Here is a 19,101-nt window from a genome sequence, read left to right on the forward strand (position 1 = left end):
TTTATTTTCCATTTAACTCTTTTAACCCTGATTGTACACTGCACTGTAACTTTTATTATATTTTAATGTGTATTTTTTCAATTTCCCTATGTTGCTTTTAAACTTTTTTATATTTCCCTGTTGCATTTATGTTTTATGTAAAGCACTTTGAATAACCTTGTTGTTGGAATGTGCTATACAAATAAACTTGCCTTGCCTTGCAAAACTGCATGTATAACAAAACCAAATGGAGAAAACGGGAATGAGGAGATTAAGACTGTTCTGTGCAAGACGTGAGGGGAGGATGAGAACGAGTGTTTTAGAGGAAACAACCTGGAGGGGAATTAGGATGTAAAGGAGTCTATGAATCAGCGGCAGGAGCATCTCCTTCATCTGCACTCCCCGACAGACTCCCACTGAAACTTGCACAACCGAGACCCCACGCAAACTCTGCAGTACACTTGACCAAAAGCAGCACAATGTGAGAGAGAAAAGACTGGACTATAATAAAATGAAATCATGAGAGAGTAATGAACGTCTTTCTCCGCGTTAAGTAGAACAAGTACAAGCTGGTTTGCGTCACTGGATAGATGCATCTTCTTTAAATAACCTCTTTCAAATACTTCTGTTTCACATCCTTTCCATTTTAGAGACCTATTCAATTTGAAGCTACGGTTAAGCTGGTAGCATATCAACACTCACCAACTGTGATATGGCAGAGTGAGCGTGTTAGTATGATTACAAATCCCAGTGATTAAACTGTGTGTGTGTGTGTGTGTTTTCTCTGTCTCTGTCTCTCTCTCTCTCTCTCTCACCGCTGTCTTCAGTGAAGCCCTCGTGGCTGAGCTTTCGGAGGCGCTCTAAGCCCTGGTTGAGATCTCTCATTTTCTGCTTCAGGTCCGTGTGCTTCTGGTGCAGCACATGCTCTTTGGCGTCGCCCTCCAGGGGAGAGATCACATTCTTGTGTATTTCTGTTGAGGAGAAGAGACGGACAGAAAGAAGGGGAGGGGTGGAGGTGACGGGGGAAAGTTGGGAGTCAAAAGCCGACAAGGTTGAGCAGGTGGTTTGGCGAGGGCGGAGGAGGAGAGGAAATGAAGGAGGGAGGAAATAAGAAACCATGAAGAACAGAGAGAAGAAGAAAAAGAAGACAAAAAAAGGAAAATTATGCAGCAAATTAAAACAGTGAAAGAGACAAAGAAAAGCAGCATTTAATAAGGAGACTTTAGTAGCAATAAAAAAACCTGTAAACATTTTATAGCAGTTCACAGCAGTATATTCTTGAATAAGAACCTTTTGTACCTTATGCACCTAATCTTCCCGGTTACTATGACACCGTGGTTATGAAATACCTGCGGTGAAGAGGTAAAAAGTGGACAAAGGCTAACTGGACAGCCAACTCAGTGATAACGGTTGACATTTGGATCAAAAGAAAAAACGTTAAACCGAGATGAAATGAAGACTGACCTAGACGGGCAGTAAAAGCATGCGTGGATGGAGGTGGTGGTGTTGTGGAGGTGCACAGGGAGTCCCCTCAAGGCAACATGTGATTGGCTCAATATTAAAATAAATCAGACAAGCAGAAAAACACCCCCTGGCTTGTTGGGCAGAAACATAATGCCGTTGAACGTGAACGGAAAAGTTCTGGCACAAAACAGCTGTAAAGTGTCAGTCACGTCGAAAGGAGATGCGGCTGTCCTCCCCGAGTCTATCTCAAAAACAGTGGGCCCCCGTCAGCTTGGCTTAAAACTCACAGCTTGATGTGATGTGACAAGCGCTGGTAGAGCACAGAGTGGTGGGTGGCAACATGTGCGGTCTGATACCTTCCACCTACGTACATGACCACAAGACTGAACAAACAGACTCACTTTAGACTTATTACTGATTTTTGGTGGACGGACCAGAGCAACAGTAGAACTGGTCACAGCCCAAAGAAGGGTGAGATGGTGTATTTCTTTGCATTAATTTACTTTGGAAGCTGCCCTGACAGCTAGAAAATATGAATCTTGCCTTGTGCCTCAGTAAAATTGTATTTGAATATGTACATTTTAAACTTGGAAGTTAATCTGGTATGCGCTTAAGAGCAGACCTGGGATCAGAACAATAATTATGCCTGTATATTAAAAACAAAGCGGTGAAAAGTAGAGAGAAAATACAGGTAAAACTTGGCAGAGGTGGTGTGACACTTCTGCTTGGCAGCTGATGAAAGGCAGTGATTCACATAGCTCACCCTCGGTCCTGCTGATGGTATCCATGAGGATGTTGTACTCGTGGATCTTGTCCTTGTGATGCTGGAACTCCCTCTTCAGGCTCAACAACTCCTCATTGGAGAACTTCCCTGAGCTCTTGGCCTGGTGGGGGGGGGGAGACAGTCATCGAAGACAGAAAGGAGCAGGAGAGTAAGAGACATATTTTGGACTGAGAAGAATGACAAGAAGTGGTGTTCCAAATAGCTTCACTGTACAATTCCTTGACTAGAAGGTTTAGGTGCCATGAAATACGGCAATGTCTATATTATATAAATATGTGAACATGTGTGAACTCAATGTACGGTCTAAACACAAAAAGACTGTAGCACCATTTTACAGACAATACACACAGAATATACTGCATATGATAGATGTCAAGTTTTAATTGTTCTCAACTGCAATAAGCAAATACATTTGTGCTTTCAAAGACGTTCTGCTATGGTACTTGCACAAATTTAGACTTACATTGTTTAATTTGGGAAATTCTGATATAGCTAGAGTAAACCTTTTCTCTATTTTGTTTCTCCAACTAGCTGCATACTTCCTGTCACAAAGTTGCCAAAGTGCACACGCTTTTGAAAATAATGAGTTTTTAGAGAAGTTACCGTGTCAAATGTAAAAGCTGCATTCAAACACTACTGGTGCTCCTGGGTGAGAACCTTGTAACCATAACCTCAAAAGCTTGTAACCTTGTTAAACATTTGGCACACCTTATCTTTTTCATGTGAAATTGGGAATTCTTTTTGAGCCAATTTAAGATTCAGGTCTTTTTATTTACCCAATAGCCGTGATAGATGTTCATCCACCATCAGCAACAAGGACTGAGAGCCATAAACGTTCCACAATGACACAACAAAAATGACAACATAGTGCTCATTTCCTATATATTTTTCTTCCTCCTTCCTTGTCACACATACACACCTTGTTCCAGAGTTTGTCCAGCTTGGGATCATCAAATATGTCGCCCTCTTTGGTCTCGTGGTCCTTCAGGTAGTTGCTCTCCAGTGGTCGAGTGTCTCTTTTACCATCCATTCCATACTTGGCCAATATCACTGCATAACATAACACGCAGACTTTTTACTAATGCTCTGATAAATGATCCTGACATCAGCCTGTGATGAGTAAAACTGAGGCCGTCATGAGAGGAAGCTGTTCTATACGCAAGAGAATCGAAAGTGACTAGGACAAATTTATATTCATCACTTAAACAAGACAAAATTTCCCAAGAGGGCTGCAACCCTTGACAGCAGCTCATTCATTCCAAATTCCCTACACATTTTGCAAAAGAACAACAAAGGCAGAAGCATCTCTAGTGAATCAGCTGCTGAAAATAAGCTGAGGGCCAGGGAGTATGATGAGAGCTTCTCAAAACAAACTAACATCAATTTTTTCTTGACTGAAGCTGCACACAGTGGGTGATATCCATGTGCTTTTCATCGTGCTGCTCCTAACCTGAAAAACTACAGATGAGGGTCAGAGAGGAGGAAAATGCTCATTTACCCTCCTACTCACTCAACCCAAAACTTGGCAGGAGGCCTAGACATACAAGGAAAACAAAAGGAAGACAAAAGATTTAATAAATTATTTAAATGCACCCAGAAACTGCCGTGACTCACTAGTTTACCAGGCCAGATAAATGATGATGTTTCCATGCATTACGTATCTTTGTGACTTTTAACACGTTTAATATTATCAGTTATGTGCAAAAAGTACTGAGCAGTGGAATATGTTAGCAGTTCATTCCGGTTTCAACAATAGAGCTACATGACAATACAAAGTCGGCTCTTTATTCTGCTATAGTAAGTGTTATTGCAGCAGCTGATTCAGCACCATCTCAACCTTGGTTGGTAACCCATCACTGTCACTTATTAACTACTGATATTTCATTAGGAGAGTGCCCACTTGCAGAGGGATGGTTTAAAACCCTCATACACAGGATGCAAGAACGTGTATCACGTTTTCTTGGTTCAGCTGAAGCTTTTGACCAAAGTGATCTACGAGTGAAACCCTTAAAATAAGCTTATGTTCCCAGACGAACCAATTTACAACAAGAAAGATGTTTAACTTTGTCCCTTGGTATATCAAACAGAGTATCAAGGACAAGTGCTATGAAAAGAAAAATACGGCGAGAGAAGGAAACGATTTTTGAATTATAATGAGTCACGGAGAAAGTCCTTATTCAGTGGGGAGGAGGTCACTTGATGTCCTCCTTGAAGATTTTTATTTAGCCTCCAAAGGGGCAGAGTGTGACTCTGCTGCTCTGACTGGAGCAGGAAGGTCACTCCGCCACTGGGGAGTGAGGGAAGGAGTGGAGTCCAGAGCGGGTGGACTGTTACACGAGCTGCCATGAATGCTAAACAGACTGGTGGCTCGCTAGGTCATTGCCTGCAGGTACTGAGGTGAAGATCCCTTCACACCCTCATACTCCAGCTCCGCATTTAATCAGGAGTGGATTAAGCGTTTGATTGTCAAAATATGCCAATCCTGTCCTTTTAGCATCTGAGAGCAAACTGCACGTATAGTCGCTGTCAGAATTCTTAATACATTTTTCACGGTCCAAGTATATGTTGAATACCACATACAATTAGTGCATGCAAATTAGTATAACAAATGCAAGACATGCACAGCATACTCTCACATCCGTGTGTAAATGACACTAATTCAAATTTAGCTGGTTTACAAAACTAAAAATATATTTCATCATTAAATTGCCAAAAAAATAGAGACAGCTAAATCTGTTGATGCTTGGTGCCATTAATCCCGCTTCATTAACCATCATAATGTTTACAAAATAAACCCTGACGGCTTTCTACTGGATAAATAGGTGAAAAGAATTATGGGATGTTTTAATGCTCTAATGACCAGGAGGTCCATTAAAATATTTATTTGCCAATGTTTCCAATATACTCATACCTTTCACATGCTAAAATGATTTGTTAACACTGCACAGAATTAAACGTGCATGCTTTTAGCATATGGCATGGATACAGCTACAGTCCTCATTTTCATATGGAGAATTTGTTAGACATTAGAGACATTAGCAACAGTCTAACCTTGATAGGCATGAGTAATTATATATCTTCTGGGACTTGGCTGATGCAGTGGAAAGTAACACATTGGTTATTCTAACAGCCAACGGGCAGAGTTTATTACATAAACTATCATATCCAAAACAATGCATTCCTTGGCGTTAGTATTTCATGATAGTTTCCAGTATTATTTACCCTTTACCATGAAATGCCAAATGCCATGCCATTTTAGTACTCTAAAAAAAATATATGTGCTTGACCTATCATAAGCTATGTCCTCTCCCTCTTTCATTGTGATGAAGATTCACATACTATATGCCTGGACTAAAATAAACCTGACCTCAGTCTGCTGTCTCAACTGATCTCTTTAAACCTACTGTCTTAAAATTGCAACACTAATGAAGTTTCACACTTGACAGAATCTACACGGCCTCAACCTTTAATCTGTCAGGAAGGCGCCATTTAACCTCAGGCAGACCAGAGCCTCTAAATCCAACGTGACAAAGACACAAAGTTATTAAAAACTCCTACATTTAAGGGAGACATTAGCTCTACTTTGCCATGACAGATTCTGATTCCTAAAAAGTAGAGCTGGCCAATGCTTTTAATTTTATTCACCTACGTAATTTAGTCATTTCCATGAAAACCACCAGGAGTATATTTCATGAATAAAAAGGATTCAGATTCTGTAACATTCAGTAATTAAAACATACATAAAGAAATCAAGTGTCTGGAAAATCCTGTAATAAAAAAAACTCTTGGGGGCTGCTTGACATATTTTTTTCTATTTCATGAATTTCAAAAATTTCTGTTGACATAATTCAATCCAACATTTATCATATTATAAAAATCATAACAATGTCGGCCTAGAGTGGCATTGCTAGGATTGGTAACTGAATGTTTAGGGGCGAGTGATTCTGCAGTGAATACAGGAGAAAATGAGGACATGTTTCACGTCTCACCATTGAAGTTACGTCGGAGCTGGGCCTCTTTCTCCCCATTTTCGTCCAGCCCCTCCACCTTCATTTTCTTCCACTGCAGTTCATCTTTCTCCTGGATCTTCAGGTCACTGTGCAGCTCGGCCTGCCGTACTGGGGACAACTGCATCTATCAAAACCAAAACAAGAGACAACATTACATTAGTTCGACAGAAGGAGGGAGACAGCTGTGAGAAGGTGTGCGACAACTGTAAATTATGTTTTGAGGTATAAATGATAGGTTATTTGATGAATTGAAAATATCAGTTACTAGAGAAACTTTTATTTAGGTGAAGCTGGACACATACTCCACAGTTTAAAGCCCATTGATAACTATAGACTGTATAACCCCCATGTGACCATGATGAGATTTCAAGATCATAGTCTGCCCTGGTCTGATAATGGGGCAGGTCACCACAGTCAACAACTTCAGGAAACACCACTCTGATGAAGGCAAGGCAGCAGAAAACGTTTGGGAAATAAAGCATGGCATCCTGGAGAAGAGTTGTGAGACTTGATTCATATTGATGGGCCTCATTGCAACTCAAACGGGTCTGCACCTCACTGCGTGTGTTCTCCAAGTGAGAAACTGGTCTGACTGAACAGCTGTAAACCCCTCACGCCCATCCCAGTGAAGAAAGCCGCTCTTAGTTAAACTATGCACTACCCGCATGATTGACCCACTTCACTGACCTACAACGAACGGTATTTCTGGTCTGCTGCCTGCAACCGTTTCCTACATATCCACGTTAACCGTATTATACAGCAGTTTGCCTCAAATACGTACCCTTTTAGCCTTTTCCCACACCTGGTTCAGCTTAGCAACCCTGAACTCCACCGTCTGACCATCACTGCCACTGGGCTTGGGGTCGTTCAATTCACGAGAGTATTTCCCAGCCATTACAGTCACACCGAAGCACAGAGCAACGGCTAAACACTGCAGCTTCATTAATAAAAATAACTTTACACAACCAACGACAGAAAAGGCGCCGAAATATCTATAAGCTATACGAAATATCAGCGGTACAACAGCACAAACGTTTCTGTTGTGGCTCTTTACAATACCACTAGTCATGTGCTCAAAATAGGAAGACGCTTCCGTATGCCGTGCATTCTGGGATATGTAGTTTTTTGTCTCAGTCCTTGTGTTGTTAGTGAAGCGGACTCGAACTTTTTGGAACTACAATTCCTGAAATGCCACCCTGCGCTGTTACCTGGCAACGAAGGGTGCAAAACCTCTGAGCAAATAGAAACTCTCCACGAGTTTTACACGAACAGATGCTGCTGACATCCTGAACCCTACAGTGTGATGGGCGGTTACACAGCAGAGGGGTCAGGGATTTCCTGGAGTTTTCCTTGGGAGGTGGGAGCAATACATTTTCTAACAGCAGATTCTTTAAAGGGGTAATTCACTTCATTCATCCCCATTCATTCATTTCATTCATTTTTTTTTCTACCTGTGGTTTGCTGAGTAGATCCCCACAAGTAATTTCTATCCCTATCAAAATAAGTTCACATTAAGGCCTTGATATTCTTGCTACTCTCAATCAGCAACATTTACTGACTAGTCTGATATTTTTCAATTTTTCATAAAATAAGGAAAACTATTATTCATCTTTTTAAAGAATGTAAAACTGAAAATTTTGAAATAAATGTGTGCTTTTATTATGATAGGCCTAATATAGAAACATGATGATGCTCGATTTAGTCTTACTTACATACCTTTTTTTAAAATAATGTTTTGAAGATTACTTGTCAGTCTTGGGGGTGGTGATGGCACAATGGGCAAGACACATGCCTTTGGTGTGAGAGACTTGGGTTCATTCCCCCACTGTGACCAATCCACCATTGCGTCCCTGAGCAAGACACTTAAACCGTAGTTGCTCCAGAGGTGTGTGACCTCTGATGTATAGCAATTGTAAGTCGCTTTGGATAAAAGGGTCAGGTAAATGTCTTGCATACTGTTTTTAAAATTATTCTTATACTATCTTATAATTCATATATTATACATATATACACCTTCTTATTTGAGGAGACGTCTGATTTAAATTTAAATTTAAAAGTATGCATTGTTGTTTTGTTTTCTCTATTATTGTTTAATTTGTGCTCAATTAAGATTGTATGTAGGTATGTGATATTTAAGACATTCATATTAAAAGATTGGCTGCTCTATCTATCTAGCTGTTGTAAGGATTTCTGAACAAGTTTTCTATTTCTATTTATTTATTTATAAGGACAGCACACGTTAAGCAATATTACTGAAAATGTGCCAGTGTTAGCCTACTGGCTAATTTTCAACTGCAGTCCTTCGGCAAGATGTTTTGAAACATTAAAAATGATAAAATATACAGAGCAAGTACATCGAAACACTATAAAAACAACAACAACAAAACAGAAGAATTCTCACAACATAAACCATGCGAAACATCCAGAAACAGTAAAACATCAGTACAGTAACAGCAGACACCATTTAGACACAGTTAGCCATGCAAATAACCCAAAGCAACAACACACAACTTACTTTTGTTACATGCAAACATGCAGGACAACAATAAACAGTACACATAAATAAAATACATCAATCATGGCAACAGGCAGAGGACATGAGGCATAGCAGGTTAAATAGGACGACTATGGGACTTAAAGTGAAGACACACTTAAAGGTGGGGTGAGCGATTCTAATCCATACACACGAAACACAATACATGTCTTTTTGTTAAACTCAGTGAATATCTCCTTCAGCGATCGATTGGCCGATTTATCAGGCTGATATCTGGCATTTTGAGATAACCGGCATTTGCCCTTACCTGTACTTACACAAGGCCGATTTATCATCCTAAATGACAGCAGATCCAGCTATGATCTAAAACCATTATAAACCATATTATTACCATATATTGTTATGCTGTAAAGAATAATGCAGTTGAATGAAGTCACTTCTGACAAACTGTAACCCATTCTCCCTTAAACACCAGTCACGTTGTGAAATCTACAACATACAACAAATGTATTTTTCTATTTTATTAATTAATCTAAAATATCTAAAACAACATGTTACTATAAGCCTGTATATTAGATTGTACTCTTCATAGAATAACAGAATTATACATGACTTTTCTTTGCCATTGGCCCCCTGCTGCACTCTAAATATCAATACCATGATCTTTGTGTCAGGTAACATTAAATGACTTGCCCACGGACATTCAGCTTACGTTCTTGTCTGCCAAGATATACTGCTGTTTTGATGTTAGCAATAGTAGCAGGAGAGTTGTGAGTATCATGGTCTGGAGCTGGTGTGCTGGCTCTGGGACAGTATCGCCCTCTCTGCATGTTAGCTTCACAGCAGCAACTGCACGACAGTTTGCTAACTCACAGCTTCGCTAACGTTAGTATATTACTTGCATGGAATTGGATTTCTCCAGAATCGCTTACCCCACCTTTAAATAAAGTACAGACACACACACTTTATGAATTACCGATTGATATTGTTCATCACAAATTCATGTCAGCAAGCTAATTGAATTTAGTAGGAGACAGAATGAGAGCATTCTTTTTATTATTGATCTGCTGAACTGGTCGCTTTGACAAAATTGTGTATACAGCATTTATGCCAATACACTGCAATAACTGAACTGAATTCAGTTAAACTATATTAAACTGGGAGAAAGAGAGGGGAAAGTGAGACACACGGACAGTCAGACATTAATATATACCCCCCCTTCCCCTCTTGCCTTGACAATATTGCTTTAATGTCAATAAATCTCATTCATCTGAAATTGAACTAAATTGAATCCAAGTGAAAGGGGATGAATAAAGGACTTGTGCCATGCAGCAATTCACATCTGCTCAACAAAAGACCCAAACAAATCATTTAATCTTTAGTTCTAAAAGTGAAAACAGTCACAAAAATCCTTTATTATTTACCTGACAAGAGAAATTTATTAACAGCTGTTATTTAAAAAACAGATGTGAACATAAATTACATTGTTTGAAAACTAGACTTCACTCAAAAGAGAAGGTCAATTTAATTATCTGAAAATTAATGGATTTTAATTATGAAATTATGAAATTTGGAGACCAAACAGAAATAACCCAGATGTTTTATATATTATGAATGATGTATTGTGTTCTTTTATCTTGCAGTTCTATATTCATTTTACCTGTGATAGAAATAGCTGTTGATTAGATCATAGACAAACTCTGAGGATCGGCGACTGAAGTTAGCTCCATAATCTCTGTCAACTGGTTATTATTATACACTCTAACTCCTATCTTGACAGATAAACATAAATTACCAAGATGTTCAGTCTCATCCAGATATCCAGGCTTGTTGAAATACAGAGGTTATCAACTGACAAGGGCCGTCCTTGGGTTAAGGGGGACACGCTGTTCACAGGACTGAGACAGGTGTTTGGATGCGTCCTGCATTGGTGCTTCCTCAGGGGTGACAGATTTCAGACATTTGGAGTTTAACAATACACAGGAGTTTATGGTACTAACTCTGAGGTTAGCATTCATTCAGGAAACTACTTTAAATGTAAAAAAAAAAAAAAAAAAAACATCTGTACAACTTTGACTTGCAATGATTGTTGCAATAGAATAAGCTTGCAGTATTGGATCTACAATATTAGAGAAATTAAAAATAGCTAGCTGCAACATTAAAGTGATGTACACATTAATGCATCAGTACTAATAATCCAATAATATTGCATATAATATTCTGAAATGGACCATTCTCGATAATGAGCATTTCAAGCATATTTTGATGGTAATCCTTTTGTACTTAGGTCAACTGAATACTTTGTCCACTACTGTTGAAAACTAACATTATATCTAATCATTTTAAGACTTTGCTAGCATCCGACTGAGCACTTTAAATATGACAACCTTTTTAGAGTCCTACAAGATGTCTACCAAATTAATTCAAAGTATAACTAAGTCCAACCCTGACGTACTAAAGAAGAAGCTAGGTGTTGAATAGATAACACAGGTGGTGTTCATTTGACGAGGCACTGTAAACTGGACCACTAACAGTATAAAACTCTCTTGATCTTTTCCAATGCCCCTCCTCCCCTCTCATCCTTTGTTGTGTTACATCTATATTTACTGCACCTCCACGTAACTGGTTCCTGCTTTAACGAGCAAAAATGTCTGTCAGAGATCTGATTTTTGTAGGCTAGCTAAAATTCAAAAGGTCAACGCCAACCAAAGGCCCGAAGATTGTGTCAGGAAACAATGCCTCAGCTTCTGAAAACACCTGCAGCATCCCAACTCATGCTCAACAAATAAACGTTGTTAGTGAGTGACCTCAGAAGTGAATTAAAGAATATATGAGGAATTTAAAAAATGAATTTACTTGCCTCTGTAAATATTTTGCCTCCTTTGTTTTGCATTTATGCATACCTGTACGTGTGATCAAATCTAAATCGTAGTTTCATTAATAAAAGAAAGACACTTTCTTATCATTCAGTTGACATTTTAATATGCATCACTGATCTCCATCGTCAGATGACAAATAAATAATTGGAATTCACTGCATTCAAACAACACACCAAACATAAAGTGATGCTTCCTGTCATAGCTATTGGGTAATGATTAAGTAAAATTCCCTTAAAGAAAAGGGATTTGTTTCTGGAACACATTGCTGCTGACACATTTGTACATAAAATCAATGGGATTCATTTGTATCATCATAGATCACAAAGGGACAGAATGGAGAGTGTTTGGTTTGGTTGTGAGGTTGCAGAAATATGCGTCTGCCAGTGAGAGTCTCGGGAGTGGGAAGTCAAAAAGGAGAGAGTGAGACATTGGGCCAGTGGGAGGCTGTGGCACGGCAAACAGCCCACAGTAGCATGACTGTTACATAAACCATGTTTGATGATGGCGAAATTTTGTCTCCCTGTGGCTTCCATTAGGTGGAAAGAGAGAAATTGACTGAGGTGAGGCATGAGAACAGTGAGGCACAGGCAGAGTTAAAGAAAGCAAGAAAATGAAAAAGAAATAAACAAACAAATAGATTGAGATATTAGGTGTGTTATCAGCAGGCTGTGTTGTCCTGCGGGTGTTAGTGAGAGTCATAATGAAATAAAGGGTATATTCAATCACTGACCATGAACAAACACAGTCGTTAAGACCAAGTGATTGCAATAAACAGGCTTCGATCATGTTTTTATTTGAGCTAATTTAACTGCAGGGAGCAACAGGAGCAGGCATCACATTAACTTAGAGTCTAGCTTGGCTCAAATAAATTAGCTCCTCGCTAATAAAACTTTTGTCATATTAAGACTATTTCAAGGTATTTTCAGCAGCACTGAGAATAGTTTCAGTGCATGTTATTTAAATAGCATGGTGTGCTTACTTTTTGTAGGGTGTGGTGATGGCGCAATGGATAAGACTGTGCCTTTGGTGTGAGGGACCTGGGTTCAATCCCCCACTGTGAACCATCCACCAATGTGTCCCTGAGCAAGACACTTAACCCCTAGTTGCTCCAGAGGTGTGTGACCTCTGACATGTATAGCAATTGTAAGTTGCTTTGGATAAAAATGTCAGCTTAAAGTATAATGCTAGTAGCTTGGTGGTTTTTTTAAAAAAAATGTAATGCATTTTTAATGACTGCAGATACCAACTATTTTTGCTAATAAAGAAAAAGAAGAAAACGTATTTTCCCTTGCAGTTTATTTGTAATTCTTTTTTGTCACCTTGCACAAACCAGATGAGCCCTGTAAAAAAATTTATATATTGGGTTGTGAGAAAGCAGGATATATTGACATGATGTACAACATAAACAGAATTTCAACAACAATAATCCACAGCAGTGGATGGAGTTTTTAGGTCATTTGCACAGATAATTACAATGTAAAAATACTCCATTATAAGTAAAAGTCAAAATCCTACTAATGTAAAAGTCTAAGCCTCTGCGAATCCAGACTAAAATCTCTGGTACCCACCTGGGCCTTTGAAAAAGATGAAGAAGACATCCCAGAAGACTCACAGAAAAAGAGCTAGTCTCTGTACTATGAACCACATCTAGTCTAAATGTCCCAGATTTGACTAGCTGTAGGACTGACCATTCATGCTTCATGGACTACAATATTTGTACATCCTGTACTTTTGTTTTTCACATATTTGTGACTGTTTCATCCATCACCTTATGCTTCTCTTGCTGACCCATTTAGCCCGAATCTATCAACTTGCTTGTTGTTAGCCATGCAGCTGTTGTCCAGGTATTTAGTTCCAATGGCTGTTGTCCAGGTATTTATCCAATGGAACTGCAAGGAAAGAAAGATTATATGATTGAAACGTCTGTGCTAATATTAGACAGTGGTTTAAAAGCTTCTATTTTAGCATATCAGCAGCAGGGCGTTTTTTCTGATGTCCATAGTGTGCAGGTCCCCTTGTCCTCATTTTGAGTATTAAGAAAATGATCAGTTCCATTTTTAAGTCAGCAGTGGCGACTTTCAACTTCTGACATCTTTGATGCCGTTTCCAGCCTGAAATGTCAGCGTGAAATTTAGGTTTTTTGGTGGGGGTGGTGGGGGTATGGTTAGTTTTTGAAGAGCTAAATGACCCTATTCAGTCAAGGAAATTCATTATATGAAACATACATGGCTAGTTTCAAGAAATGAAAATACAACATACACATAAGATGTTTAAACTTGGTTTAACAATAAAATGTTCTTTGGGTGATAAAATTCAAATGATTAAGACTGTCTGCATCTGACAAAGTTCAGCGCATAATACATTACTTTCATGTAGTCATTCTTATGCAATCTGCTATTATAAATGGGATCATTATTATGGAACGTTAATTGAGCTAGACTGGACATGTCAATACTTTTTAACCAGCACTGCAAGTGCTTTTGTTCTTTTAAAGCTGCCGACTCTGACCCCGTGTCAGTCTTTCAGCAATAAGATCTTACTGGCAATACATTTTTAATGGGAAATGGATATGGCTGATGTGTCACTAATAGCACGTGTAATACCATGTGCAGTGCTGGCAGTTTCACTGGAGTCAAAGAGAATCACACGATTCACTCACACCAGCAGACACATTTACTGTAACCATACATCTCCTTTTTAAATTTCTCTAACAGGTCTAACTATACAACTGTTTTATATTACTTACTCTTACCTCACTATTCACTAGGGCTGAACTATTTTGGAAAAATCTAATTGCGTTTTTTTAACCAATATTGCGATTGCGATTTAAAATGCGATTACCTTCTGTATTATTACAAACGGACAACCAGTAAATCAGTCTATAGTATGACAAACACAATATTAGAAAGATTAAACATAAACTGTTCTTTCTTGTGGGTCAGGCCTGTGTTATGATGAAATTAGGTGATGCACGAATTGCATTATTATGATTAATTGAATTATTATTATGAGCAATGGCGGAGAAGAAGTATCAAATTTTAATAATATGAGAAAGATAATTTGAGTCAAGCCATGGCATTAAATAATATGATATAATATCATCAGGTCGGCCTAACTACAGACGACAAGAAAAATTCTGTGGTGAAAAGTTCACCACAGAGTATAATACAGTAAGTACTCAATACAAAACCCTCAGTTCAACCACAAATGAATGAGTCCTCATCAAGTTCAAATCTCCTAGGAGTCCATCTTTCTATATCCCAGTAAGCAAACAAAATATACTCAGTTTGAGGTTCAATTAAAAAGTTGGCCAACAAAATAAAACCAAGTGAGGCCTCTTGTGTTTAATAGACATGCTTGGTAATTCTCCAACAACACCGGAGCCCCCCCTCTCCTGCAGCCTCTGATGCTAGTAAGCAGCGCACTGGCTGTAACCAGGCTGTAACTCGGGACTGACTGGGCCTCTTTCAGACTTGTGCGTTTGGTTTGAAACGGTGAAACTTGGTGGTGGATTTCTTCCACCACCAAGTTAACCGCGGGTGGGGGGTGCTACTTTTATTCCCTGTGTGACACTAAAGCTTCTGTAGTGTCAGCTTCTGTCAAGCTTAAGGCCGTAGTAAAACAACAAGTCGAGGTACATCGTTCTTCTGCAGACTGCTTAAAGCTTGACTTATACTCCTGCGTCGGGGCTACGTGCGTAGCTATGCCGTAGGCTTCGCACGTAGCCATGCATTTATACTTGTGCGTCAGTGTCTCCGTCATTCTGCAATTACACCCCCAAACGCTAGTCGGCAGTAGCGCTACAGCGTCCACTGTGTTGACTTTTGCTGGCCGAGCAGGCTAACTTCCAGTTTAGCCCTCTGCTAACGTGAATGGGGGTAAAAATTTATAAGTGCGGCTGGTGTAGCCTTTTCACATGTTATCGACCGAATGGATCACATTCTGATAGTGAAACGAGTCATTTCGCTCGGGTTGTGACAGTCAAATATATTGATCCACCGTGTTACAGCCGCTGTTTTGGCCGCTTGTAAAAGTTACTTCAAAGCACGGGGCACTTCCTGTCGGCTCGGAGGCATTGCGAGGCCACCCAGCTGACCAATCACAGTGCCTTCGGTCCGCATCGCTCTGACGTGTAGTTACATTTTTGAGGAGGTGCACGTCCGGCTACGGTGTAGGTGACTGCATAAGGAAGGGGGCTACGCAGAGGCCACGCCGTCGATTCAACGCAGAAGTATAAATTGGACTTTACTCTTGGGTGTCATGTGACCAGAGTGTAATGCAGCCTTTGCAATTAGAAAATCTCATTTTATCACATTGCGATAATATCGCAAACGCAATTAATTGTTCAGCCCTACTATTCACACTTAAAACACCATCATCCCATCATGCTTTGCACAAGATTTGTTGCTTCTAATTAATAAGAGACAGCTGCCCAGCCCAGCTCACTGAGTTCAGTGTGCCACTGTAGTTGTTCTAAACTGGGACTGGGGGATATTAAGATGAAATGAAATAATGAAATTTAGACTTATTTATTTACTTCTACTATTTACTGTCTATCTATTCATCCATATATTCCTATAACACATTATTTAAGTGCTTAAATGTTATTTCTTTGACATGGGAGCAACTCAAATACTGAAATTCAGTTTTATTGTTGCTGATACAAATAATGTGATGATTATGTTTCTCACAAATGGATTATGAGACAATGACACTGATTAGATACAGAATTTTCGCATTCATGAAAACGCCTGTTAGTGGTCAAGTTGAGGTAATCACAAAGGTTATAGTGGAGTAAGAATTAAGCAAGAAAAACTTCAGGTATTGGCGGTTGAAATCATTTGGTAAAGGTCATGGTGATGGTTTACTCAAGGTAATTTAGCAAAACATTGGAAGTTAAATGGATATTGCTGGCTACAAGGTCAACCTGGCCTTATGTTACACTGTGCTGATTAAATGTCAAAGTATGGCCTGTTTGTGGTCATGTCTCCTCCTCTTAATGTTTTTGTAGTGGGGAAATTCATCTTGCTTACTGGCTTACTGAGCATTGAATGCATTATTGCTATTTACAGATACCGTGGTAATTTCATCAAATTTCAACGTGAAGTTAAGTTCCTTTCTCAGTTGTATCTCAGAAAATGAGTAGGGACAGAATATGCTGTGGAATGTTAACATGTACATGTAATGTAATGCAATAATAGCACAACACCTGTAATATTTTATTTTATTCATTATGTTATGACACTGACAGAAACAGCTAAATTATGCATGCACTCAAAATTTGTGTTTTACCTTTCCAACTATTTTGCAAAAACAAGATAGATACTAAAATCAAATCACAGAGAAAGATTTACATAGTCAGTTAAACCGGCAACAACTGATGTTTGGCTACTTGGGGCAGTGGACAAACACAACACTGACATTTGAACAGCATTTAGGTTTCTATGGCAAGCAAGTTAGCAAACAGTTGCCTGTTCACACATTCAGCAGATATAAAGAAACATACAAGTAGTCATTGGATGCATTATTAATGAAGAAAATGTAGAGAGAATTGAGTGTTATCATTTGTGCAAAAGACGCTTATCATCAGAGAAAAAAAATCCTCTTCTGCTACAGATTCACATACTAAAATTGTTTGCAGATGCACGCAGCAAAAACAGATCACAATCCTGTGTACAGTAGATAAAAAAAACAAAAACAACAAGCAGCTATTTTGTGGTTTCAAAAGAAACAACAACATTATACTGTTTACCCCTGCTATAGCCTAACCTGTCTTAAATTGTTAAAGTACATTTCGTTATTTTTTTTTTTAAATCACTAATATTTCTATATACAGAGTTCACTTTTTCAAAACTCTTAACACAGTCAGCACAGCAGAAGTCAATGTTTACTACATTACATTTTACCCACATTTCCATACTATTGTTACATTTACGTTCAAAACCTAACATAACAAAAAAGACACTTCTAAGTGGGAGCGCCTGTTTTTATTCCTGGATGACAGACTTGTGCCAGGTGAGGACAGGGGGGAAATGAGACAAATGTTCAAATACAAGAGTTGATCCTGAGATGTACATATATGAAATATTTTGGATGCATTAGACATGAACAGTTGTGCTGAGCTGCATGTCAGTAAAGAGAACTGTCTGAACTGTATTGTAGAAGTGAACTTGTATAGAGAAATCTGTGTTCCATCCATCCATCCATCGTCAACCGCTTATCCTGCGTACAGGGTCGTGGGGGGGCTGGAGCCAATCCCAGCTGACATCGGGCGCAAGGCGGGGTACACCCTGGACAGGTCGCCAGTCCATCGCAGGGCCGAAATCTGAGTTAACAATTGTAAAAAACTGCTATTGCTTTTATGTATATATCTTTACAGACATCCTCATTGGAATTTCTTTTGATTAAAACATCCGCAGTCTTACAGGTGTGTGTGTGTGTGTGTGTGTGTGTGTGTGAACGCGTGTGTGAAAGAGAGGGAGTGATGGTGGTCAATTCAATATTCATTAAATGTTCTGAGTCTGCTGACCTTTTTCTTCCTCCCTCCCCGAGTCTATGCCTCATTTGATCCAATAAGAGAGGTTAACTTTCAAAGCAGACCTTCACTTATAGATTTATTCCCTGGGGGTATTGCTTTGTGTACAGAGAAGAGAGGAAAGAAGATGGACAATATAGATCAGTTCAGGTGAAGGTGGAATGGGGAAAGAAAGACAAAATGGCTAAATTAACCTGTTCGATGCTGCAGGACCATCTTAAACCTGTCATGTCGAAAGTGGGAGAATGAGCAAAATACCAATAATTTGTGCTCTGACATGATTCTTGAGTCTATGCAGGTGTCCCAATTTATTCTTTCAACTCGACTAAGAAGATATTTAAAGTAGAGCTGGAAAGTAGGAAACACTGAAAAGAATACAGAGGAGGATTATGAAGATATAGTTGTTTTTGACTGAGACAATTGAAATGGAACATCACTTCATGAGTGCACAATATACAGTCAAAATTCACTTTTTGGCTCACCTGGAATGTTAAAAATAAAACAGCAACAACAGCTGTCATACTGCTGTTTACTGGCAGACATGATTTATATTCTTTGTTGATAGGTTTATGTCAAAGTAGATGTTTCCAGTAGCCTAAGAATCAGACGAATCTGCCGAGCTCATGTTTCATTTGCTCTGCATCCGGCCTCCCTCCCACTCTCATTTCCATTCAAAGTGGATCCAAACAGGCCAACCACACCAATTTATCTAATATGGCAGAGAAGCGTCACCGGTCCATATTTGAAAAGTCACATGTTCAGTTGCTGTGACCGGCTGTAGGTCCAGACCTGTGTCCAGTCTGCGGGTCCGTCCAGCACAACACACCAGGCTCACAAAGCTAACGTGAAATTGTCAACCTAGGCTGCGCTGTTTCAATATTAATCAAGATTCTTCAAGTCTAGGGTTACTATCTAGACACGACCCAACCACTGCCTCCAACTTGCATGTGCTGCTC

At 39.2% G+C, this 19,101-nt stretch overlaps 1 protein-coding gene across 1 annotated transcript in view; it reads right to left on the reverse strand.

The window, feature by feature from the left end:
* The window catches only part of lrpap1 (low density lipoprotein receptor-related protein associated protein 1), a 26,414-nt gene extending 19,104 nt beyond the window's left edge, over nt 1-7,310 (reverse strand). Inside the window, exons 1-5 of the mRNA XM_046046826.1 lie at nt 7,019-7,310; nt 6,217-6,361; nt 3,147-3,277; nt 2,207-2,327; nt 795-950 (exon numbers count right to left, since the gene is read on the reverse strand). Coding sequence (XP_045902782.1) covers nt 795-950; nt 2,207-2,327; nt 3,147-3,277; nt 6,217-6,361; nt 7,019-7,306 — 841 coding nt within the window. The 5' untranslated portion in view covers nt 7,307-7,310. The remainder of the gene's footprint in view (nt 1-794; nt 951-2,206; nt 2,328-3,146; nt 3,278-6,216; nt 6,362-7,018) is intronic.
* Between the last annotated feature and the right edge of the window lie 11,791 nt (nt 7,311-19,101).

The sequence above is a fragment of the Micropterus dolomieu genome, linkage group LG04, assembly GCF_021292245.1.
Source record: "Micropterus dolomieu isolate WLL.071019.BEF.003 ecotype Adirondacks linkage group LG04, ASM2129224v1, whole genome shotgun sequence".
NCBI classification, from domain to species: Eukaryota; Metazoa; Chordata; class Actinopteri; order Centrarchiformes; family Centrarchidae; genus Micropterus; species Micropterus dolomieu.